This window comes from Capricornis sumatraensis, chromosome 1 (assembly GCF_032405125.1).
Source record: "Capricornis sumatraensis isolate serow.1 chromosome 1, serow.2, whole genome shotgun sequence".
NCBI lineage: Eukaryota > Metazoa > Chordata > Mammalia > Artiodactyla > Bovidae > Capricornis > Capricornis sumatraensis.
This window is the reverse complement of record NC_091069.1, coordinates 180,875,002-180,901,864: the sequence shown is the minus strand read 5'-3', so window position 1 is coordinate 180,901,864 and position 26,863 is coordinate 180,875,002. Positions and strand designations below refer to the sequence as shown.

Here is a 26,863-nt window from a genome sequence, read left to right as displayed (position 1 = left end):
AAAGCGCCCATGCCTTAAACTGATGTTTAGTTGTTAAGTTGTGTCTGACTCTTTTGCAGCCCCATGGACTGCAGCCTGCCAAGCTCCTCTGTCCATAAGATTTTCCAGGCAAGACTCCTGGAGTGGGTTGCATGATATAAAAAGCTTTGCACAGAAGGGCTCTTTTAAAATGCATCAAGTCATTAAACTCTGTTAGTACCTACTGTTTACTCCACTCAGTGCTGCAAAGATAAGTGAGCAGGTATTATTCAGCCTATAGCATCGGGAATAGTGCACCAAGGGCTATAAAAGGGGACCAGGTATTAGAAGAACACAGAGGAAAAGGAAATTTTTTTCCTCCTGGGAGATATACAGGAAAGCTTCATGAGTCAAGTGGCATTTGAGCTGGGAGAAGAAAACAAAAGAGATGGGAATATCAGACCATCTGACCTGCCTCTTGAGAAACCTATATGCAGGTCAGGAAGCAACAGTTAGAACTGGACATGGAACAACAGACTGGTTCCAAATAGGAAAAGGAGTATGTCAAGGCTGTATATTGTCACCCTGCTTATTTAACTTATATGCAGAGTACATCATGAGAAATACTGGGCTGGAAGAAGCACAAGCTGGAATCAAGATGGCCAGGAGAAATATCAATAACCTCAGATATGCAGATGACATCACCCTTATGGCAGAAAGTGAAAAGGAACTAAAAAGCCTCTTGATAAAAGTGAAAATGGAGAGTGGAAAAACTGGCTTAAAGCTCAACATTCAGAAAATGAAGATCATGGCCACTGGTCCCATCACTTCATGGGAAATAGATGGGGAAACAGTGGAAACAGTGTCAGACTTTATTTTTTAGGGCTCCAAAATCACTGCAGATGGTGACTGCAGCCATGAAATTAAAAGACGCTTACTCCTTGGAAGAAAAGTTATGACCAACCTAGATAGCATATTGAAAAGCAGAGACATTACTTTGCCAACAAAGGTCCATCTAGTCAATGCTATGGTTTTTCCAGTAGTCATGTATGGATGCGAGAGTTGGACTGTGAAGAAAGCTGAGCACCAAAGAACTGATGCTTTTGAACTGTGGTGTTGGAGAAGACTCTTGAGAGTCCCTTGGACTGCAAGGAGATCCAACCAGTCCATTCTGAAGGAGATCAGCCCTGGGATTTCTTTGGAAGGAATGATGCTAAAGCTGAAACTCCAGTACTTTGGCCACCTCATGCGAAGAGTTGACTCATTGGAAAAGACTCTGATGCTGGGAGGGATTGGGGGCAGGAGGAGAAGGGGACGACAGAGGATGAGATGGCTGGATGGCATCACTGACTCGATGGACGTGAGTCTGAGTGAACTCCGGGAGCTGGTGATGGACAGGGAGGCCTGGCGTGCTGCAATTCATGGGGTCGCAAAGAGTCGGACATGACTGAGCGACTGAACTGAACTGAACTGAAGAAAACAAAACAGAGATAAGATTTCTTTAGAAGCTGAGATTCTTAACTGCATCTGTGAACAGGCTTTTAGGAAGCCCTGCAAAAAAAAAAAAAATACGATATTTAAATGAATAATAAAATCACACAGGACTTCAAATAATTTGTATTAAAATACAAAACTTACTTTAAAAAAGACAAATATGTGATAGAGTACCATATGTGATTCTTTATTAATGCAGTCAATAAAATCTAGCTGCAAGTCTAACATCTACTATAATTTCAAAGCAGCGATGAATGTTTTTTGAGACGTCTATAACGTCTTTAATATGAAATGACAATGGCTGTGATTTCTTTTGGCAACAAAAGCAAGATACATAGATACTCCCAATGCTACTATGGTCTGTTACCTACTTTTATAATGAAAGGAAATGCAATACTGCAGTTGTTGTTCAGTCGCTCAGTCATGTCCAACTCTTTGCGACCCCACAGACTGTAGCACGCGAGGCTTCCCTGTTCTTCACCATCTCCCAGAACTTGCTCAAACTCATGTCCACTGAGTCAGTAATGCCATTCAACCATCTCATCCTCTGTTGTCCCCTTCTCCTCCTGCCTTCAATCTTTCCCAGCACCAAGGTCTCTTTTAATGAGTCAGTTCTTTCCATCACGTGGCCAAAGTATTGGAGCTTTAGCATCAGTCCTTCCAATCAATATTCAGCTTTGATTTCCTTTAGGATTGACTGGTTTGATTGCACTCCAAGGGACTTGCAAGAGTCTTCTCCAACACCACAGTTCAAAAGCATCAATTCTTTGGCACTCAGCCTTCTTTATGGTTCAACTCTTACATCTAGCCACGAGTACTGGAAAAACCATAGCTTTGACTATATGGACAGTTGTTGGAAAAGTGATGTCTCTGCTTTTTAATATGCTGTCTAGGTTTGGCATAGCTTTTCTTCTAAGGAGCAAGCATCTTTTAGAAGTCAATAAAAATAAAGATGTAATTTTTCCCTTTTCAAGTTCAGAGATTCAAAATTATTGTTTCCAAGGACCCAAGTTAACAAATTTGGATAGAGAAAACGGCCCAAACAAAAAAGATATTCAGGTAAGGCAGGCCAAACCCTCAAATCTCACCAACAAGAAGGTTCTTCATCCCTCAATCGTTATATTACAAAGTGTCCTGTAATTTCCAAAACAGTATATTTTTTAAATAAAAAATGAGTGAAAGAGGCTAGAAAACATCTTTCCACAGGTTATATATAGTTTCTTTCTAAAAGTGGAATAGATGATAGCATATTGGTCAGTTTATTAAGAAATATATATATATATATGCAATAGGAATATGTATGTAAAACTGTATGCAAGTATGAGTGACTGTAAGCATGTTTTATAAACATAGATGCCCAGAAAAAATTGTGCATCAAATATTAATAATAATTAGAATTCAGAGTTGATTTTACTTATATCTTTGTATTTTCTGTAATTGGAAAATGGGCCAAAAAATACCCCCAAATATTAGGTGCCTCAGGGTAGCACACACTCCACACAGTATAAAACAGAGCTGGTACGAGAAGTCAGAAACATCCTTCTTTTGTATCTTCAGCTTTAGCACTGAATGCACCTGAACACAGGAGGTAGGCATAATTATTTGCCCCAACTTAACTATTTAGAAACTGAGACTCAGAGTCGTTATGTGACTTGCCCAAAGTCACAGAGAAAGTTACTGGAGAAGCTGAGACTAGAGTCCAGTTCTCCTGTCCCTTGAGAAGGCAGAATAGTATCATTGTTCAAAGCAAGGGCTTTTGCATCAGCCTGACCTTGGTTAAGTCCCAGCTATGTCACTTACTTGCTGGTAAACCTGGACAAATTCCTGAATTTTTCCAATTCTGGAGTTCCCCATACTTCTTTACTTCAAAGGGTTATGCTGTTGATGGAAATTATCCAATAATGTGAAACCCTATGACAACCTCTGACATAAAGGAAACATTCTCATCTCAATAACTATGCCTCCCTGTCTCTGTCCCGGGGGAAGGATTCCAGCATTATCTTCCAGAAGCAGCAGATGTAACGCTCGTTAGGCTCAGCAGCCCAGTTCTAGTCTCAAAAGTCAACTAGGATCAGCTCACTGTGTGTATGTGCAGCTCTACTGAACCAGAAATGCACAGTATCAGGCTGAACTGAACATGGGACAGGATGCTGGAGTGCTGAGCAGCCAGTCTGGGGATCTCTAGGGATTCAGATTCAATAGGCCTGAAAGGGGATCAGAGATTCCAAACTGTTAAAAAGCTCCAGGAGAGTCTAAAGAGCTAACATTCAATGACAAGTTCCTGGTTTGACATAAGAGACTCCACTATTTCTGTGAATACAAAAGGGGCCCAGTCTAATCACAAGCAACGCATCATCCAATGGCTGGCACGACAAGGCCTCATGGAAAGACCAGGGCTCTTCTGTCATGAAGGGCAGTGACTGCCTAGAACCATGGAGGGAGAATGGAAACCAACTCAAACTAGAAGCAAAAATAAATGTAGAGGGACTTCCCTGCCCCAGATGCATAATGTCTTCAGAGCTGGAACAGACTTCAAAGATGACTTTGTCTGTTATACAGATACCACAGCACATCAGTGACTAGAACGCAAAGGAAGTTACCAAGACTTAGCAACGATTCACAATAAATCCCCTCAGTAAAGATGGCTGGATGAATTCATTAAGGAAAGTAACTACCCGAAACACAAGGCTTCAAAATGGCCTACTCCGTAGACACAAAAAGTGTCTAAAAATATGGTAGATCTGACAGTGCTCAGAAACACCATGGGTCTGAAAGGAGACAAGAGTGAGCAAACCATTCTCTTTTTGGAGTTAATGGGCAAGCGGGAGAGGGAGGGGTCTCCCACATGAATTAAAGTTTTTGCTCACTATTTTATTCTTATGACCCTGCATACTGCTTGGAAAACAGTATAACATTCAGTAATTACTCGCTGAACGCATGAATGTAAGAAAGACCTGTATATGTACGGCTGAGTCCCTTTGCTGTTCAACTGAAACTACCACAACATTGTTAATCGGCTATACCCCAACACAAAATAGAAAGCTTTAAAAAAAAAAAGAGAGACAGGACAAAAGAGACCATCTCTGCTCCTGCAGGCTAAGCAGGGTACTGAGTGGTACAGCATTCCCCAGGGAGTGGGGCCTCTTTGGTTGTCTGGTCCAGAATTGATGGAAGGAACATGAGCTTTTGAGTCAGACATCCTTTTGTAGGTTCAAAGGCAACCTCTGTATGATTTTGGCATAAGTACTTGACCTCTCTGAGCCTCAATGTTTCATCTTTAAAAGGGGATAATACCATTTACTTCACCTCTAAAAGAGGTATGATGATATTTATCCTTATAAAGTCTCTGCAAAAAAATTACATGAATAGATTTATGCAAAGTAGCTAGCACAAGGGCCAGCATACAGTATGAACTTAACAAATGGTAATGTGAGTTGGAATTAATCCTGGCCTCTACAGCCAGAGCCTTTCTTCTCCTAAGTCACCTCTAAATATACTCTGTAGTCTTTCTGATAGGAAGCTGCAGAGATAATTCTAGTGTAAGTTCACTAGATTTTCTAAAAATGCCAATTTCTTAAAAATAAATAATAAAATCCTGTATACCTTCCTTTTTGGTTTACAAAGTAACTTCATATGCACCCATAACAATTCTGAAACCATGCATTATTATATCCATGTTAAATAGATGGAAATACTACTATCCATGTTTAATAGACGAAATTATTATTATCTGTGTTTAATAGATGAAAAAACTAAGACCACTTAGCCAGCAAGAGGCAAACTAAGACAGGAACTATAGGTTTGAACATTTTATTATAAGGACCATCATTTTCTCAACCTGAAATTCAAAACAAATGATCCTTTTATGGAATAAAATATTCAAATTCAGATTGCTCCAGGACTCACCTCAAATGCTGCCTGGATTACCCTAATACTTACAGCTGAAATCAGAAACAAATTTCTGAAAGAAGAGGGAATGCTTTGTTTTTAAACAAAGTCCCTCCTTTGGATTTAATGCATCAACTCTTAATTATAAAAAAAAAAGACCTAGAATCAGGCCAGTGTGAGGTTTAGCAACCTCTTCCACTTATTAGCCATGGAACCCTGGATGATTCCTAATCCTAATAAATTTCAATATCTTTATCTGGATAATGAGAAAGCAATACCTACTCCTAAAGTTATGTGAAATTCCAGGCACCAAGCAGGCAGAAAGTGATGACTCTTCTAATGACCACACCATGGTACTGACCATTTGGACTGAAGGGAAAGTATAGGGACTGCTTGTTTCTTTCTGGTTCTTCTACCTTCTGCGTAACCCCTGTTCTGCATCTGTTCAATGGGGATATAACCAGTCTTCATCCAACTTCAGCAGAGGAATGAAGATAACAAAAGAGCTGGCAGAGATATTATGCAAACACCAAATATTATTAAAACATTAATGAACTCTAGCAATTTCCCTGAATTTTGATAAATGGCGTTTATTATGCACTGCCTCTCCCACAGTCTGGGCTCTCAAATATTAACTAGATAATAACAGCAATCATTCTCCAAAAAGACCAAGGTGTAGAGAAATAAAAAGCGAGGCTAGATGACTCCCACAAACACCTGCTTTCAAAGGAATCAGAATCTCCGGACAGAGAACATTAGGACAGACCACAAAGCCACTGTGTGACCAGTAGTGGGCTCAGACCTACTCCACAACATATGCAGACCTCTGCTTTGGTAGGACAGTGGAGTTTCCTGGTGCTGACAGGTTCCTGTTTATGACAAGTCTATACCACCACTTTGCTCTTCTGCATAAAGTTACCTCCAATCTAGATAAAACAAAAAGGATCTTGGAAGCTGGGGGTGCTTATTCTGGGCTAAAAGTCTCAAAGAGTGGCTGCTCCTGCCAATAGCCTAAAAAGAGAGGTAGTGTTATCCACAGTTCCATTAAAGAGGTCTGCACCAAATTTCCCTGTCATTTCATTCCGTGTGAGGGAATAATGTTTTTAAGCTGCTGACAATCCTCAGGTGCTGCTCCAACAGAGGCAGAACAAAGCCAGGAGGACTCAACCCCCTTATATCTCCCCTCACCCCAACTCACAGAAATAAGGGCCTGGTCCCACCCCTGTAACACCTTAACAAGCTGAGGGTTATTAAGACACCTCATTCGCATATTCATTAAAGGCTCTGAGCTGTGGCAAGTGAAACAAAGTGCACAAAAAGAGATTTTGTTTTTTTTAAGCCCAGTGAAAATCCGCTTTAGAAAAAGTAAATCCACACAGGGACCCTTGCTGTCGCCAAACCTTCACTTGTCTAGAGCAGCCAGCACCTCATTAAAGGAAAGCAAGCAACACACAAATGAACGCAGCACCACACACAGGCAGGCTCATTTCGCCATCTGCCTTCTAGTGTCCAGAGGGCTAAGAGGCTTAAATGACATTCTCCTGAATTTTTCTCTCCTGCAGGTGGAAACATCAGATTCCCAGGGGGTGAAAAAGACCACTCTTGCAAGATCAAGTGGGTAAAAAGGAATAAAAGGGAATTTCGTTTACCTGTCAACACACTCATGACATTCAACACAAAATGAATTAAGCAATAATTCATTTGCCATTCATATGTGGGTAAAGGCTTTGTGAAATCAGTGTATCAGCTGTGGGGTTAACACAGAAGTTCCTAATGAGCTGGGCGTTTAAACTTAACCCCTTCCCACAGCCTCCCCTTTTCTGCTCCTTGAGTATCCCTTACTGATGGGGACCAAGCACCTTTTCCTAGTGAGCGACCTAGAGCAGGAGACATCGGAATTGATTTGGGGGCTGTAAGAACACAACGGGCAATTTCCATTAGACACGCTGAAGAGAGGCAATGATTAAACAACTTAAATAACTGCCCTGAGCATTCTCTGTGTATCCTCACCCTTCTGATAAGCACAGTGCTGGTTTTCAGATCTGAAAGCTTTGTAAGCTTGTAAAGTTTCCCTCTGGAATCCCATCCCACCACAAGATTAGGGAGTAATTTAAACACACGCACACACACATACACACCCCACATTTATCTAAATACTAGCTGAATCGTCGAATATCTCAACAGAGTGCTTTCCAACCTCATACACAATCTAGGATACACTTGGGGAGAATGGAGCAAAAGGTAAAATCCAGCCCCAAGTTTTAACGTGCCTCATATAACTTCCCAAAACGTTACTACCCTCCGCGGCCACACGTTCAACTTGTATTACCCACTTCTTGGGCTGTGGGGAGGACGCAAACCGAGACGGAAGGTACACTCTGATGGAACCAGAAACGAGAGGAGGCAGCGGATGAAACCCAATAGATGGCAGGACGAAGGAAAAAACTCAAGTCTTCCTCTGCAGTCAAAGACCTTTTCAATGAAATTTTCCACTACCTGGTAAATTGCCCAAGAATGTGTTTGTAGAGCTCACAGAGACACGAGTCAGGCAGCGCTACACTGGAGTCCCCCCAGTTCGGTGGAGTGTTAACCCCCAGGCCACGTACTGCATGGCAGCCAGAGTTGCCTCGGTGGAGCCGCAAGCTACGTGGGAGGCTCCCACCAGCGGACTCCCACAGCACTACTCCGAACTACAGGATACTGGGGGATTATTCGATCGCCCTGCCCGGCTCAATTATTTTCCTATACACAACATTCAACAATCAGTTAAGGACCTGTAGGTGCCAGGCTGGGGGATGGGAGAGGCGGCTTTATTCTAATCCAAACGTCGCCGAGGTTCGAAACCCAGGACACCTCTCTCGGCCAGCGAACAGACAGCACACAAACAGCAAGGGGCTGGCGATCCTCGGGGTCAGAGGTCTGAGCGAGGTCATTTGCGAGCTGGGAATTAGGAATTCTGAGATCAGCAAGAACCCTGGAGAAGCACCGGAAATGCTTCCAACCGCTTCAGTGGGAAATCTATTTGCAAATCAAAGTTGCAGGAACTCCGGGCGCCCAGCATACTCGAGCGGGTTACTAGGGAACACCCAACAAGTTTGGCCACCGGAGGCTCGGCGTGACAGCGCCGCGCCGCAAGACTGCTCGCAACTTGTCGCTCGGGAGCCGAGCCAGAGCCCCAGGCTGTCTCCGTTCCCCGAGCTCCAGAGAGGACCTGAGACTCGGCGCAGGGAAGGAGCACGTCCGTGCCTCCAGAGACAAATCCCTTCATTGAAGGCGCCGCGGGTTCTCTTCTGGACCGCGCGGCTTCCAGGGGCTTCCCCTCAACAGTGAGCCGTTTCACCACCAACGCTTCACCTGCCTACCACCCCCAGTCGGCGAGAAATTAACAAAAGAGTCAGTAATCCGGGGCGGTGCGGAAAAGGGACCCGGGGCAAAGTATAGTTAGGAGGGGAGGGGAGGCAGCTCAGGTTGCGGCGAAGAATGGAAAAGGCGGAACAGAGATGGGTTATACCCCAGGCACCTGGCTCCGGGAAGAAAAGAAGGAAAGAGCGCACGAGAAGGGGGAATGGGTTCTTTACCCTGTTTCCCATCACTCACACACACACACCCCTCTCTTTTTCCTCCTTACCCAGCATGGAAAAGATGAAATCCTTAGCTGTGTGAATCTCCAGTGCTCTCTGGTCGTCATATTCCCGCTGGTCGTGCTTCGTAAATTCTTGGATGAGTTTGTTCAATTCCTCCACCCGAGCTCCCGACCTGAAATCCAGCTCCGGGAACGCAGGCTTGTTGTTACAGCCCAGGGAGGCTGCCTTGCTGGCGGTGGGAGCCGCCATCTTCATACAAAACGCGCCGAGTAGCAGCTCCGCGGCGGCGGCGGCAGCACCCACCCCGCCCCCCCACCCAGCCCCCCTGGGCCTCCTCCCCTCGTCGGCTCCTTGGCTGTGACCCCGGCCCGTGGGCGGGCTGGCGGGCCGGCGTCTAGGCGGGCGGTCCCGGCTGGGTGCGCTCCGGGCGTACGGGCTTCAGGAGGATCTGGACTGCAGGGAGAGTGCGTGTGTGGCCCCGACACCCTTTCCTGCGGCCCCAAGCCGGCCCAGATGCAGTAGGTCCCTGCCCTCCCCTGGCCCTTGCTGGCCCCGACTATAGCGGTTGTAGAGCCAACCTAAGCCTCCCCCGGGCGAGGAAAGTGAAGTGGAAACAATGTGAAATTCACCAGCTCTGAAATCAACAAGCTGCCGGCTCCGGTGTTACGGAGCCAGCACCAGCGTCCCCCATTTAAAGGGACAGCGCACCCAGTGGAAAGAAAAATAAATAAATGACAGAGGTCTGCGCTCCATACCACTTGCCAATCTGTACTCGGGCAGACGTGAGAGATGTAGATGTATTCTTTCTCTGCCTCCACTCCCTTAGGGGGCAGGGATTGCCAAGCGCCTTCAAGGAAAAAGAAGTCTTCTCTGTCTGATTTTAAGGGCGGTGTCCCGGGCGAGGGCATCCCTATGCGAGCGTTTCCGTCTCAAGAATTCCAGCGCCTTTAGATGGTGAGGGAGCCCTCCTTAAGGAATATAAAACCAACCTTCTGCCCTCTTCTGCACAGACTGCCAAAAATATTAGGATTAAACGTATAAAAAAGAGTGTCCTCCCTGTCCCGTACAGACGTTCCCATTAGCCACTATAATATTCCTACTTTTGCCCTAGGTAATTAAGTTTTCCTGGATAACAGCTTATTAAACTTAATATAGTGTCTTAATGATGTTCAGCCCGTTCCAATATTAAGATAGGAAAACCAAAGTGTAGGCGTGAGGAAGGGAACATAATTAATTGCTCCACGTTCCAGTGAGTGTTCAATGACGGTGAAAATTCTCATTTAACAGATAAAAAGTTGAGCATCTACTATTTGCCAGGCAGAGTGCTAGAATCTCTGTGGACAGTGATAAGACAAAAGACAAGGTTCCTGAGATGGAGTCATACTCAACAAGGCAGATTCTACCTAAGTCCAAGGTCCTTCAGATGTTTTTACTGTTTATGAGGTTTTTGACTCAGACACTTAGGAGGCCTCCTACTCTTTGTTGTTCAGTTGCTAAGTGGTGTCCGACTCTGCGGTCTTAGAAAAGGTTTCTCTTCCTCGCTAATTCTTCAAAACGCAACTTGTCTCTATCCCATAGGCTGGATATAAGAGCTTTTTCTTACCTGGGTTCTCATAGCCAAGAATACAAACTTTTCTGTTAGTTCAGGCTCTGTCTGCCTTTTCCTATAAAATAGAGGTGATAATTCCTATCTCATAGGTTGTTTTGAAGATTACATGAAATAAAGTGGGCCAAGCACTTAGTGAAATACCGGACTCAATCAGTCCTTAATTAAATGTTAGCTACTACAATGCCTGGGTCTGGAAGATCCCCTGGAGAAGGAAATGGCAACCCACTCCAGTATTTTTGTCTGGGAAACCCCATGGACAGAGGAGCCTGGCCAGGGCTACAGTCCATGGGGTTGCAAAAGAGTCAGATATAACTTAGCACTAAAACAAAACAAGGACAACAACAAACCATGGAGGAGAAGGGTAATAAAGTTTTTGTTAAGTGAATTGGTAATTTCTTTTTTCTTTACAAATTAAATGACAGAGTCAATTCCTTCTATGCCTTTTTCTGTAAGCTTTCCCTAAGACCCTACCCTAAGCTGGTGGCAAAATCTTTCTCCTTAGAACCTCCACTGCACCGTTTCTGTAACTTTCATATGCCTCTGATGAATTTTGACCTACTTTTATCATTGTTAATGCAAGTTTCAAACTATGAACTTCCCTAGGATGACTGCATCTTACTCATCTTCAGATTGGTCCCTGCACAAAGGTCCTCAGTGTTTATTGCATCAGGTGTTGAATGAAGAACTTTGGCATAACCAGTTAATTTCTTTTTGGGTTTTCTTCTCTTTGAAACAAGCTTTCTCACCCAGATAATATTAAAGAGGGAATATACATGCCCAGCTGAATGCTGGTGCACTTGATGAGGAAGTTACTTAAAACTCTGGCTTTTGCAGGTCTGCTGTGCTACCCTGATTTCTCACCTGTGAGAGTATTACCATTATTTGTGCAGTGGAATAAACTATGTAAGCGGTTGGAACCACGATACAAATCGATCCACTCCCATCTGTCAGTTCTTCTCTCATGATCAATGATAGCCATCAGTAAGACAGGTGGTTAAGGCACAATCATTTCATGGATCAGAATGATACTAATTCACCCATTCAAGCAACAAACTCCAACCTAATACAGTTTGAAAGAATTCAGGCAAAAATTCAAGACACTCTTTCTTTGTTAATTTCCCAAAGTGTGAATGATCCAGTGCTCCTCCTTGTGATACTTATAGTCATAGAAATAAAACAGGTAGTAGAAATTATGCCTCAGCCATGAGTCTTGGATGTTTTGAATAAGGAAGTCAACAAACGGTCTCTCTGTTCTTCTATACTATCTGCTCACTTTCCATCAGCCAGATCAGAATTCTATGAGCTATTGACCTTCAGTGAGTCTGTGTATTTGAATAATCCTGAACAGTAAACTAAATACCTTTTAAGTGCTCTTATATAGCTACACTGTATAAGCCTGGTGGGCTGCCATCTATGGGGTCGCACATAGTCGGACACGACTGAAGCGACTTAGCAGCAGCAGCAGCAGCAGCAGCATACAGCTACACTAAGATGATACAAATATCCTTTCTCCAACTGGCAAAACAGGGAAAGAGGACCAGGTCATAATTTCTTGAACTGGTCTTTTGGGAGACTTAAACCTCTGAGTTCCTGTAGACTGAGCTCCTCAAGGGTAAGTGCTGTCTCTTTACCTTCCTAAACACCACATTTAATATATTTCTTGGCTCACCTTATGACCTTAATTAATGTGTTTAATGAATGAACAAATTAATATCATCTCTCAAAGACCAGGAAGTCAACATTTAGGTGATTTGTGTGCTACAGTAAAATATCTCAGTGTAAACTATCTATGGGCTTTCCCACTGGTGCAGTGGTAAAGAATCCATCTGCCACTGCAGGAGATGCAAGAGACACAGGTTCGATCCCTGGGTCAGGAAGATCCCCTGGAGCAGGAAATGGCGACCCACTACAGTATGCTTGCCTGGGAAATTCCACAGACAGAGGAGCTCGGCAAGCTACAGTCTACAGTGTTGCAAACAGTCGGACATGACTGAGCACATACAACAACAATAACAAAAGCTATCTATAGTTTCCCAACAATCATTTGAGTTGTTATAAATGTAGGTATTTCTGCTTCTATTTGTGTAGACTTTTATTTTTCCCTGTGTGTTATGTGGCCTAAGAGAAGGAATGGAAATGGAGAGGAAGGTGAAGAGAAACAGAATAATTATTAGAAGATATTTAAGAGTGTCTCGGGAGATCCCCTGGTGGCTTAGACGTTAAGCAATCTGCCTGCAATGAAGGAGACTCGGATTTGATGCCTGGGTCAGGAAGATTCCCTGGAAAGGGAAATGGCAACCCATTCCAGTATTCTTGCCTGGGAAGTCCCATGGACAGAGGGGCCTGGCAGGCGACAATTCACGGACTCGCAAAGAGTCAGACAGGACTGAGCGACTAACAACAACAAAGAGTATCTTAGATTTGTAATAAAAGCGCAGGTTTCTAGAGTGTTTCAGATGACTCAGGAAAGATCAGTAGAGACTACGATCTAAATAAGCACTAAGGCAGGTCATTCCTTTGGGCTTCCCAGGTGGCTCAGTGGTAAAGAATCTGCCTGCAATGCAGAGATGTAGGCTCAATCCCTCGGGAATTGATCCCCTGGAGAAGGAAATGGCAACCCATTCGAGCATTCTTGCCCAGGAAATCCCATGGTAGAGGCGCCTGGACGGCTACAGTTCATGGGGTGGCAAAGAGTCAGACATGATTTAGGGACTGAAACAAAAACAAAAAACAGATCATTCCTTTACTTGTGCGTGCAGCATCAAACAGATCAAAGAAACTCCCAGTCTTTCCAAATTGCTGTCCCACTTAGAGGCAGCTGCTGCTGCTGCTGCTGCTAAGTCGCTTCAGCTGTGTCCGACTCTGTGCGACCTCATAGACGGCAGCCCACCAGGCTCTCCTCCAGGCAAGAACAGTGGAGTGGGTTGCCATTTCCTTCTCCAATGCATGAAAGTGAAAAGTGAAAGTGGAGTTGCTCAGTCTTGCCTGACTCTTCGAGACCCCATGGACTGCAGCCTACCAGGCTCCTCCGTCCATGGGATTTTCTAGGCAAGAGTACTGGAGTGGAGTGCCATCGCCTTCTCTGACTTACAGGCAGAAGCTAGCCTGTTACAGTACATTAGTTTGTGAAAAAAGCTTTCTGCTTACTTCTCTGGGGCTTGTTTGTTTTTAAATACAACTCTCAAGTTCTGTGGCAAACTCTTAGCCATGAATAACTGGGCTGTATTAAAAATAAAGTTCCACATCTACATGATGAATTAACAAGATATAATTTTAAACAAAGATTGTCTGATATGGCAGAGTTTAAAGAGCAGCCCAAGCCACATGATCTGGCCTTCTTAGGCAGTTGAAGATTTAATAAAAGTCTAACCAAGGAAGGTAGCCAGAACTTATGATTTGTAAACGTAGGCAGGAAAAAGAGGCAAACACCAAAGACATGTGGAATGTTGATGGCAGAAGGTACTTGAGAGATAAATTCCATCCACCACCTTCACTTTGAGATAGACTGGGACACAGTAAAGGAAAGGACACTTGCCTACATAGCAGAGACAGTGCTGTTCTATTTCTCATACTAACTTCAAATTTTAGTAAATATTTCTGGTGTTTCCAGACCACCAGAGAAGATGTGGAAAATGCTAGGAAACTGGATTAGAATCATAATAAAAACAAGAGTTGAGTGGCCCGTGGGCAAAATGGACTCATTGATCTTGATAAACCAGGGATCGCTGACATTTTGAGTTACTTAGCTACAGTTTGTATTTTTTGTCCTACCAATAGGTAGCGGTCAGGGCTAGAGATGAATTTCCAGGTGCACGCGACTTCATCTGGAGCAAGTTGGTAATTTTACCTCTGGCAAGATTAGGCCACTGAATTGTTGGTGAGGTCCCCAGAGCAGGGTGGATAAGTCATGACAGTATATTCGGTTCTAACAAGGTGACCCCAGGGTGAAGCCCCACCCCTCTGACACAGTTTCACGAGGGCTCCTTTCAGTCTCTCCTTGAATCCTATGCCCTAAGAGCCCCCGGGGACCTGGGAGGTCTAATTTCCTTTGCAGAAACTGAAGCGATACAAATCACCCAACTCTGTCCTTTTATTCTCTGCTCCTGCTAAGCTCCAGAAAGCCAAATCTGTACCTGTGGAAAGAAGAAAATGGACTCTAGGATGGGGAATAACAATATCCAATAACAATTATTAACCATTGTCTTCTTTACAATGATGGAGCACTTTCTGGTTCAAAGAACTTTGCACATAAAGCTATTTATCAGATCCTCACAACCTCCTACAGAATAAAGCGGATTGATCAGGATTGTTATTATTATTCCAATAATAACAAGTGCTGCTCAGAGAGATGGCAATGTTTGTGAGGTCATCTGACTAAGTCATCTACCAGCTCTCTATTTACATATCATCTCCTTCAAAGGGTTTTTCCTGAACCTCCTCTGCTCCCTCCCCACCCACCTAAAACCCATATAGGTCGTGGATACTCCTTATAGACTCACAACTTTGAGCCCTAGCACTGCTGTTTCTCACACTTCACTGTAGCTGCCTCATAACTTGTCTGTCTCCCTCACAAAAATGTATGTTCTATGTGGACAGAGACCTTGTCTCTCTTGACTACCAACATGTCTGGCACTTAGTAAATATTCAATACAAGTTTGATAAATGAAAAAGTAAATGAATGAACCAGGTAGCTGGCTCAGGCCCCAAACTCAGGTCTTTGATTTATGACCCAGGTTCGTTCCATCAGAGCTCCCTAAACTCTGTTGTTAGCAACTACTGAGTCTTCAGAAAAACACTGACAATCTCTTGTTTTCGAGAGCTTTACACCTTACCTCAGAGAAGGCAATGGCACCCCACTCTAGTACTCTTGCCTGGAAAATCCCATGGATGGAGGAGCCTGGTGGGCTGCAGTCCATGAGGTCGCTGAGAGTCAGACACAACTGAGCAACTTCACTTTCACTTTTCACTCTCATGCATTGGAAAAGGAAATGGCAACCCACTCCAGTGTTCTTACCTGGAGGATCCCAGGGACGGGGGAGCCTGGTGGGCTGCCATCTATGGGGTCACACAGAGTCGGACACGACTGAAGCGACTTAGCAGCAGCAGCAGCAGCAGCACACCTTACCTAGCATTTCATACACAAAATCTGCTCCCAAAGCTTGAGTTGAGTTCCATCATGACAAACAAAACCTTTCCTTTCTCTTCTCTGTCTTTTAAGTGCAATTGAATAAATTTTATGACAAAATAACTTACAAAACATTAAGTCTAAATATTCTAAATATGTCCTTTTTAAAAACATTTTTGTTATTTATTTATTGGTTGCGCTGTGTCTTCGTTGCTGCATGTGGGCTTTCTCTAGTTGTGGTATGCAGGCTTCTTGTTGCAGTGGCTTCCCTTATTGTGGAGCACAAACTCTAGGGCGCACAGGCTTCAGCAGATGTGGCACACAGGCTTAGATGCCCTGTGGATATGGAATCTTCCCAGACCAGGGACTGAACCAGTGTCCCTAGCATTGCAAGACCAATGCTCAACCACTGGACCACCAGGCAAGCCAGTATGTCCTTTTTTGGGAAAACTCAGTTTACTTCACCTCTACATATCAGGTAGAAAAAGCAAATTTCTACCCTAGAAATCTTTTTATTTACAAATGTCTTAACCTGTTTGACTGTTCTGGGGAAACCATGTGGCCCCTCTTACCAACCCCTCGACACTGCCGCATCCCCATCTAGACCTTGAACTTGCCACAAGACCAGGCTCTAGGTCCTCTGCACTATTCTATATCCTGTCTCATATGTACCTTGGGTGCTGGGTCAAATGGTGAGGAGGTGTGTATGGCGGGGAGGGTGGGGGGAGGGGGGCTGGTGGTGCACAATACCTTATCAGTAAAGATGTTCGGTTTGGTTTGCTGTGAGCAATTAAATGAATTGCATCACAGGGGAAATTATATTATTTCTGGGTGGCTACAGAGGATGTTGCTGGGAGAGATGAGATGGGTGGCAGGAATGCAGGCTTCAGCTCAGGGTACAGAAGCATTTTCTATCCACAGGAGCCTCTCTGCACAGAATATACTGCCTTCTGAGGTAGTAAACTCTCCCCATCACAGTGGTGTTCAGAGCCCTGTTACCCTCTTTCAGAGGTACACCAGAAGAGGTTCCACAGAAGTTGATAAGGAGCAGAGGCTTTGACCCTTGACGTGCCTTTCAGTACTGGAGAAGCTAAGTCTGTGATTCTTTTTCAGTTACTATAATAACTGAGAACTAGTTTCCTGCAAGAGACCTCCTCAAAACCGAACTGTATTTGCACTCTGAACACAAGGTGTTTTATATCCATTTTCACATAAGTTCCCAGGATCAAGGACTGTGTCTTTCTTTCCCTCAACTTAAAATACCTATGGATTTCATTATTTCTGGCTTGCCTACTGTCCAATCAAGGACTGTGTCTTTCTCTCTCTCAACTTAAAATACCTATGGATTTCATTGTTTCTGGCTTGCCTACTGTCCAATCTACCAGGCAATTTCATTCCACCACGTACAAAGAAATTCTGTTGGTATAGACACCTGCCACACACATCACACACAAATTCTACATCCAATTCTTCTCACATTCAGAGAAGCTTTCGGGAGCAAGAAAAGGAAAGGATTTTCTCAAATATATTTATTTACACACTTATTTTATAATGATAGAAGATGGCTCTCTGAGCAGGCCTATACAATTGAGCAGGGAATGGTAGTGATGCCTGTTTTGTTTTCTAAGGCTTGTCAAAAAATGATTCTCTCAGCCCTGTACTGTAACAAGTTTATTTGAAAACCTTGGCTTTTCCCCCAACAACTTGGCCTGGTACTGTACATGAATAGACGGAGTTGTTTCCCCTGATCCAAAACCTGGTGTGTTGCATTGTGGTTCAAAGCTTATTTTAAATTCCAAGCTGTGAAACCTGCAGAGAGGGCATTTGAGAAAAATGCTGACACTCCTTCCGTTCTGACAATATTATCACCCACAATCATAAATATACTCCTCCATGTCTTCTCCGTCTGCTTTTCCTGTTAGCAGTTTCTAAGTAGGAAAAAACGACCCCCAAACCTCTTAAATAGTTCTCTGTGCTTCTACACTGTCTAGTGGAGAAACAAAAGAAAAAAAGAGAGAAAAGGAGGGAAATACAGAAAAGAAAGGAGGAAAGAAAAAACTTCCACAGCCCACTTACTCTAATTTCCCATGATTTGCGTCTATTTAAACTGCCCTAGGACTGAGTTACGTGCATCTTATTGAGCCTCAGGATTTTTGTTAGGGAGAGGTAGGGGCATATAGATACACATTATGGATAAATAAATTCAGTTAAAAGCAAAGGCTCAGACGCAGGAGATGGACTTGTATCTGGATTTTGCCATTATTTAGTCCCATGTTGCATGCATGTTCAGTCATGTCCGACTCTTGGTAACCACATGGGCTGTAGACCACCAGGCTCCCTCTGTCCATGAAATTTTCCAAGTTAGAATACTGGAGTGGGTTGCCATTTCCTGCTCGAGGGGACCCTCCAAACCCAGGGACTGAAGCCATTGTGTCTCTTGCAATGGCAGGCAGATTCTTTTACCACTGAGCCACCTGGGAAGCCCAAAGGAAAATCTTCCTCTTCTCTGAAACTCCTTTTCCTCAAATGTAGATGAAGAGAATTATAGTGCCATCCAGGTGTGATGTTCTGAGACTGTGAGTCTGACAGGAAAAGACAAAGCAGTCTTGAACTGGGTACACTGTCTATCACATTGCGTTTATTAGTTTATTTTTCCCCAGTCTCTTCCTGCACAGTTGAATACTCCATAGTTGAACATGGTAAGAAATTTTTTTAGATTCTTAGCGTTAAAAGAATTAGCCTGAAATCAGGAGAGGAGAATCTGTAACTGCATTAAGACCCCCTCGTTGGTGCATCTTGGCTAATAGCCTTTTACTCTCTGCTGGCAGGGGATGGAGAAAAGCTGCTGTGGAAACTCACTCAGCAGCTTGGCCCTGGGGCATGGATGGATGGCCTCTGTGCTCACAGGGAGCAGCCAGGGCTCAGCAGGTGTATTCAGACTCCAGAAATTTTCCCCTCAGGAAGAGAGGAAACAAAGGTACCCACAGAAATTACCCCAGCAAGTATTTACAAGAGGCTGCAAAACAGTGATAAAATAATTTTCTGGCTCTAAAATTAGAAGCAAAGGTTTGATGTTCTGAAGCCCAGGTGCAGAATGAATGTATATATGGCCCTTTATAGCCGGTTTATAAAACACAAGGAATTGTGGTTTTGACCAAAATGTCTTAAGGAGTCTTTATTTCTTTACAATAAAGTTATAAAAGGAGACTGGTCCCAGAAATCTGGGGCTGAGGTTTTCTTTAAGTACTCTGGAGAGGAGCAAATTTCTAAATCTCAGGTAGTAACTGATGATAGCATAAAGGACCATGAAAGGAATAACAATCACCACACAATAAATAATATTCAAATGTATGGGATGACAAAACTGGATGGAAAATTAAGGCTATTATGGCCAGGCAGGCAAATCACAGATATTAAGGAAGGGTAGGAGGGAGTTTAGATTTCTGCCAGACCAAAACCTAATCATTTGGATAAAAAAGATGAAGTGCAAAGAATGCATGTGACTTGCCTATGGGAACATAATGAATGACAGGTCTGGGATTTTTTTCTGCCATATATATCAGGACAAGAGCCAAAGTACATAAGGGCAAGTTCAAGCCTACTACATAGCCAAAGGCCTGGGGTGCTGCGATTCATGGGGTCGCAAAGAGTCAGACACGACTGAGCAACTGAACTGAACTGAACTGACATAGCCAAAACTGGTATTTTCTCTAAAACTGTATTTTTGATTCGTTCATTCTTTCAGCAGATATTTCTCGAACTTTTATTATGTGTCAGGCATTGTTCTAGGCATCAGAAATACAGCAGTGAAGAAAGCCAAAATTTGTGTCCCCTTGGAGCTTATAGTTCAGGTAAGTCTCTTCCATTTTTTTCCCAGGTTGAGTAGAAAATTTTATTTGGAGAATAATTGTCTATACAGATATTAATGAGATTCTTGTTCTAAGTCACTTAATTTAAATGATAAACTGTATATATTGTGCTACAAGAAACCTCTCCATCTGTATCAGCCAGGGCTTTCTAGAGAAACAGAACCAATATGTACATAAGAGATTTATTTCAATGAATTGGCTTATATGATTGTGAGGGCTGCTGCTGCTGCTAAGTCGCTTCAGTCATGTCCGACTCTGTGCGACCCCATAGACGGCAGCCCACCAGGCTCTGCCGTCCCTGGGATTCTCCAGGCAAGAACATTGGAGTGGGTTGCCATTTCCTTTTCCAATGCATGAAAGTGAAAAGTGAAAGTGAAATAGCTCAGTCGTGTCCGACTCTTAGCGACCCCACGGACTGCAGCCCACCAGGCTCCTCCATCCATGGGATTTTCCAGGCAAGAGTACTGGAGTGGGGTGCCATTGCCTTCTCCGTGTGAGGGCTGACAAACCCCAAGTCTGTAGAGCAAGCAAGTCCTAAGTCTATAGTGCAGGCTGGAAGCTCAAGCAAAAGTTGATCCTGCAGTCTTGAGGCAAAATTTCTTCTAGAAAATTTCATTTTTGTTCTTTAGACCTTTCAGCTAATTCAAGAAAGCCCATCCATATTATTGAGTGTAATCTCCTTTATTTAAATTCAGTTGATTATAAACATTAACCACTTTTACAAAACACTTTCTGAGCAATAGCTATAAGTGTTTGATAAAAGAACTAGGGACTATGGCCCAGTCAACTTGACATAGAACACTAACCATCACAAACCTTCTCTATAAATTTATTAAGTGCTTATTACATGCCAAGTTTTGAGGTAAATCATGCACAACCCCTGCTCTCTGAAGGAAAGGTGTAAGTCATGTACTTCAAAAAATGCATAAAAATATGAAGTTCTGTAAATCCATACTAGAGATGTAAAGAGCAAGAGATGCAAACAACAAGTAAAAATCAACCCCAGCTTCCCCAAAGGAAAAAGAAACAGTGCTTTTAAGTAAAGAAATCAGGAAAAGCTGAAGACACAAATGACAGTTGACCTTGTCCTTAGGGAAGGGGTAAGATTAGAACAAGGAAAACGGGAGGGTTACTTCCTACTAGAAGAAGTGCCGAAAGTGTAGAGTCAGGAAAATGTGTGATGTATATAGAAACATGAAGTGGCTCAGGCGGGCTGGAAATATAGAGCATTCATCAAAACCTCTTTTATTTTGCTAGTGATTACTCAGTGCTTGTTCAAGTACTCATTCCAAAGATATTAAAACATTTCCTGATGAAACAGAGAGGTCAAGAGACTTCTCCAAAGTCACACAGAAAAACATTCATATACAAGTCAATGCCTTTTTCTTTCAGAAGCTACTGTTGACTCTTTAAAAATGAATTTTAACATCCCTGAGAAAGGACACTATGTTTTATCTTTGTTATTTCAATTTAGCTATCTTTGGAAAACTTGCGTCATTCTTTGACAGATAAAAAAATTTACTAGGTCCTAGTTTTCAGTTGGCAACCCACTCCAGTATTCTTGCCTGGAGAATTCCATGGTCCATGGGTTCCCAAAGAGTTGTACACAACTGAGTGACTGAGGACACACACATAGCTTTCAATGAGCATATAGGTATCGATGCCCCAAACAAAATGTTTAGGGATTTATACATCATAAAATTAAAACCTATTACTTTTGCCACTCAACTGAGAACATTTCTTGGTTTGGTACTATAAATAAATTGCCGTGGTCAGGGGAATGGTACGCAGAAAGAAGGTATATATAGGAGCCACAGTGTTCACAAGAAAGTCAAGTTCACCCAGGACTCCTGTTATTTCACAGTTGTGTGGTTTGTGTGTTCCACTTACTATAGTTCCTTTTAGCCATCATGTTTCCATGCCCCAAGTCTCGCTCTCATTTCAAGGAATAGGTGTTGGTCTAGCGAGCCACTATGAAACAAACATGACCTGTGCCTTACTCTACTGACAGCCTCCCCTATCCCTGCATTAAAGTCAGTCATCCTTTTGCTTACCTAGGAACTCCTGTTTTCTACTAATGACCTAACTAGCCGTGGGTTTGTTCCCCAAACTGATGATTTTATGGCACTCAAAACAAGGCACCTGGTTTGGGGGCTAATGTAACATTTTTTAAAAAATTAAGATAATTATTGGAATTAGAGGATTCCAGACACTTGCTGAGCAAGTCTTTGCTCAACTCATACCCTGGGTGCTTGAGCAGAAACAAGTAGACCTGTCTTCTGCCTCGACGTCTCCTACTTTCCACTTTATGAAAGGGAAGCGGAGGACCCCAACCAGGAAGTGATATCATCAAGTGTCTGGTTTCATATCTCCATAAAGTACATTACTTTAATTAAATCTATCAGAGAGGCTAGTAAAAGGGAGGCTGAGGAGAAATGAAGTTATTGATCAAAGGAATTAAATGAATGGACATCACCAAGAAGTGGATATTCACAGATGTGTAGACCACTCAAGGGCAATCAAAGTTCAGCTTTCTCAGTGGATAGCTGGACATTTGCCCCATGATGATGTTCTGTTACTTCCAAAGGCGGGGAGAATTACAAGTGTCTAAAGGTTTAGAATCATATTATTTTAAATTTGCATAATACTTCAGACTTATTGTGTAAAACCTCATCTTATTGCCAATAGCCACAGCAATCCTATAGGACAGGCAAACTGTAAACTCACAGAGTGTTGGGTTACATTTTGGAGGGCAGAGTTCAACCCTCCACAGTGGGTAAATAACTTGGGTAGCTGTGTGTCTAGGAAGCTGTCTGTGTTTGTTTCAGAAGGGCAAGTGTGGAGTGATAGACATGGAGCACCTTGGTGAAAATAAATGGTAATCACATCGACTAATGATCTTTATTAAATAAAATTTGTCCTTTAAGAGTGGGTATTAATCTACTGCAATAAGGTTTAGGATATTGTTTTTCATTCTAGCCTCACATTCCTTCAGAGAAGGTCTGAATGTGGTAAGGTCACATTCCTTCAGATAACCAGCAGAGTCTCCCCTGAAAAGAGTGGAATCCTCTGGACTCCCCAGGTGGTCCAGTGGTTAAGACTCGTGCTTCCACTGCAGGGAGCATGGGTTCAATCCCTGATTGTGGAATGGAGATCTAGCACGCTGCTTGGCACTGGGGGAAAAAAAAAGTGAACATCCTCAAAAACAATCATCAGGGTAGAGACAGGGCTCAGAAAAGTACAAACGGTAGGTCTGAGGCAGGTAGAAAGAAGAGGCCGCACTTGCTTGCAACTGGGACTAGAACAGCTTGAAAAGTCAGAAGTCACTTCCAGGTGGGTCAGGCTTCCATCTGCAGGGTGGGTAGAGGGTGGAGCAGTAGTGGAGAAGCATCTGTTTCTTTCAGGGCTTGAGCGCGCACAAAGCTGGATGGGAAAACCTGCTGATGTCGCTGATCATTAAATGAGAGAGTGCTGTCTTGTGTGGAGAGTGCACAAGTGCTTTAGCAAGATATTCCCTTGGGAACAGGAAGTTTCAGGTGGCATGGTCTTGATGGGGACCCAGCCACTTCACTGTGGATTGTAATCCTGCCATTGCCTTCCTTGAGGGACTTTACTCTTGAGTTTGTTCAGACGGATTCCTTTGCATATTCTTTGAGGACTAATATTTCAATGATAAATTCATGGAAAGAGGAGGTGAATACCAGAAATTTCTTCTTGAGTTTCTCCAAAGAGGGAGTATTTCCCACAGTGAGCTGTGCCTTTCAGGGTATTACACAGTCACAATATCTAGTCTGTTTCATCCAGCGTTAGTCACTCAGTTGTGCCCAACTCTTTGTGACCCCCATGGACTGTAGCCCACCAGGCTCCTCCATCCATGGAATTCTCCAAGCAAGAATACTGGTGTGGGTAGCTATTCCCTTCCTCAGGGGATCTTCCTGACCCAGGAATCAAACCCAGGTCTTCTGCATTGCAGGCAGACTCTTTATTATGTAGCACAACTGGTTCATTTCATCTAACTGGAGATCAAATTACAGTTTTCAGGCCTGTGGTAACCATTATTTTTACTTGCCTGACTCTTCGTTGCCCCAACAACTTTTAGTAGCTAGAGATTTCCAAGCTTACATCGAGTCTGAGACAGCATGTCATTCATGCCTTAGTTCAGTTCAGTTCAGTCGTTCAGTTGTGTCTGACTCTTTGGGACTCCATGGACAGCAGCATGCCAGGCTTCCTTGTCCGTCACCAACTCCTGGAGCTTGCACAAACTCAAGTCCATCAAGTCGATAATGCCATCCAACCATCTCAGTCTTGCCTCAATCTTTCCCAGCATCAGAGTCTTTTCCAATGAGTCAGTTCTTCGCATCAGGTGGCCAAAGTATTGGAGTTCCAGCTTCAAAGCTGAATTCAAGCCTCACAATCTCCACAAAAGGTTGTGGGATTATTCCCATTTTTCAAAGTAGAAAACTGAGGTTTGAACTGATGGTATAACTTGTCCACATGGTAGTCAGAAGCATACCTAGACTTTTACCTGTGTCTACTTCAGTCTAGCTCTGGGGATTTGACCACCACACTGGCTACCTTCCTGGTTGCCTCCCAAAACACATGGTGATTCAGTGGGCAGGGTACTGGGTGGGAAGTGATATAGCTGACACAGTAGCCCTGATACCTGGGGTCTGTTGATTCCCAGCTGTATGACCTTTAGGGCCTCTGAGCCTCAGTTTCCTCCTCTGCAAAATGGGTATTATTCTTCTATCCTAGTTACAGTGTCTTTATGGAGGACATGTATAAAGATGGAATGTGAATAAAACCTCTAAAAATACTTCAAGATGTGAGGAACCGTTACACCTTAACTTTACACTTTTCTAGTATTTTTCAAGAATTAATGTGATTTGAGTTTGTGGGGGGAGGAAGAACCCGATGGGAGGAGGATATCAGTTATTCAGTCAACAGATACTATATACCACGATGCAATAGGAATAATGAAGAACAGGTATTTAACAGCTTCAGAATAGCTGATCTGTGAAGAACTTGATTTCTTTTTTCACACTTAAAAGAGAAGACCACTTATATCAGTTACTAGGAAACCCTCTCTGAATTGCTGTCTGAGGTATAACTGTTAAAAATGAAACAAAGAAAAAGGTCACCCTAACGCTAACCTCCAAGAAAGCTTTGGCCAATTCAGCACCTTTTTCAAGCTGTACATTTCCTCCCCAAATTGTCTACTTAGAAAATTATCTCCCTCTCAGGAGGAAAAAAAAAAACAAAACTGTAGACTTCAAAATTTTAAATTCTGCTTCCCAAATAAATATCACTATTGAAAAGTAGATCAGCAAATATTTGCTGAGTGTTTTATGGGTTCTGTACCACATTAAGAACTGAAAGAGCTGCAAGTGGTAAGGGTGTGTATGGTGAGGCTGACTACCATTGTCTGTGAGACATCGTCCCTGATGTCAAAGCAATAATAATTTCCATGGAAGCTGTGCTATCAAGTGGAATTTTAGAGGTTGACACAGATTAAGACATCTGACTAAAACCAGATGTCAATGAGAGAGAGATGCATGGGCATTCTAAGGTTTATGTTCTTGGATTAGGAAGGTGAGCCCTTTTTGTGCAAGATTCTGCAAATGAAGCAGAGGAGACTTAATTTGGCGTGTGGGCAATTAATGAGCCCATTAAAGGTTTTGGAATAGTAACATGATGAAAAGATATGAAAAATCCAAACCAAGTGTCATAGTTAGGAGACTTTAACTTTGAAAGTTTTATTATCAGAAATAAATCAACTAAGCCAGGTGAAAACACGTCTAAGTAGAGAAATGTATTGGTCACATAACTAGAACATTCAAGTAGTGGACTTCAGTCATGTTCGTCCAGGCATTCAAATAATGTCATCAGCTCTCTTGATTGGCTTTATTCTTAGTCTCCATGTAATATTAAAATGGCTGTCTGTGATGACCTAGAGGGGCGGGATGGGGGTGGGGTAGGGAGGCTCACAAGGGAGGGGATATATGATACTTAGAGCTGATTCTCAGAGCTTCTCAGCTGATTCCTGTTGTTGTACAGCAGGAACTACACAGTGTCGTAAAACAATTGTTCTTCAATTAAAAAAACATTCTATGATAAACCATAACGGAAAAGAATTTTAAAAAAAGAATGTGTGTGTGTATATATATATATATATATATATATATATATATATATATATATATATGTTTGTATGGGGAGTGTGTGTGTAAAGAAATGGCTCTCAGGCTTACATGCTGTTAGAGATTATGGCCTAGAGAAAAAGCCTCTGGAGAAGAAGTACCAGAGTGCACTCTGACTGGTCCAACTTAGGTCATGGGCTCATTTTTTGAAAATTCACTGTGACAAGAAGAATGAAGTTGCTTAATTAGATGGGACTGGTTCACACTCAAGCTCTGAGGTAGGGGAGGTGACTCTGGTCAGGCCTTCTCCCCACTGCTTTAAGTGCAATAAGTGAGTAAGGTATTTACACAATGCCGGTGGACTTCCTTCTCAAAGGAAGAGATACTCGGTGTATGTGCGCAAGCGCATGGGTGCGGCACACACACGTATCGCCCAAGCTTGACTTTAACACATTTGCAATCCAAAATAGAGCACCTCTCTTTTCTATAAACTGTAGTTTGTTTCTTTAAAAATTACTTTTATTCATTTTATAGGCACTCAGTGCTGTGAGTCATAGCTCTTGCTTTTGAGTATCTACCATAGAAGTTTGCTATTTCTCCACACACAGATAGGTTGAGTTCTGAAAGTTAGTTGTAAATCCTTTTGCTCAAAACTGAATCAGAGGTGTAGCAAAGCTGGATAATTGACCCTCAAAGACACCTTCATAGTGAAGGATTGTCGTTAGGAAGGGATGCCCAGCCTGGAATTATATTTCCTGCTTTTTCTCCTGTGCGTCGGGAGTGGGAGGCATCTGGTTAGTTCTTGTCAATGAGAAGTGTGAGAAAGGGATGTTTCTTCTGGGAGGGATGGTTAAGAGGTGGGAAAAGTTATGAGCAACCTAGATAGCATATTGAAAAGCAGAGACATTACTTTGCCCACTAAGGTCCGTCTAGTCAAGGCTATGGTTTTTCCAGTAGTCATGTATGGATGTGAGATTTGGACTGTGAAGAAGGCTGAGTGTCAAAGAATTGATGCTTTTGAACTGTGGTGTTGGAGAAGACTCTTGAGAGTCCCTTGGACTGCAAGGAGATACAACCAGTCCATTCTGAAGGAGATCAGCTCTGGGATTTCTTTGGAAGGAATGATGCTGAAGCTGAAACTCCAGTACTTTGGCCACCTTATGCGAAGAGTTGACTCATTGGAAAAGACTCTGATG

The 26,863-nt window shown here is 43.0% G+C and overlaps 1 protein-coding gene across 1 annotated transcript in view; it reads right to left on the bottom strand.

The window, feature by feature from the left end:
* Window positions 1–9,179, bottom strand: part of MB21D2 (Mab-21 domain containing 2) — a 128,139-nt gene extending 118,960 nt beyond the window's left edge. Inside the window, exon 1 of the mRNA XM_068978231.1 lies at window positions 8,969–9,179. Coding sequence (XP_068834332.1) covers window positions 8,969–9,179 — 211 coding nt within the window. The remainder of the gene's footprint in view (window positions 1–8,968) is intronic.
* Between the last annotated feature and the right edge of the window lie 17,684 nt (window positions 9,180–26,863).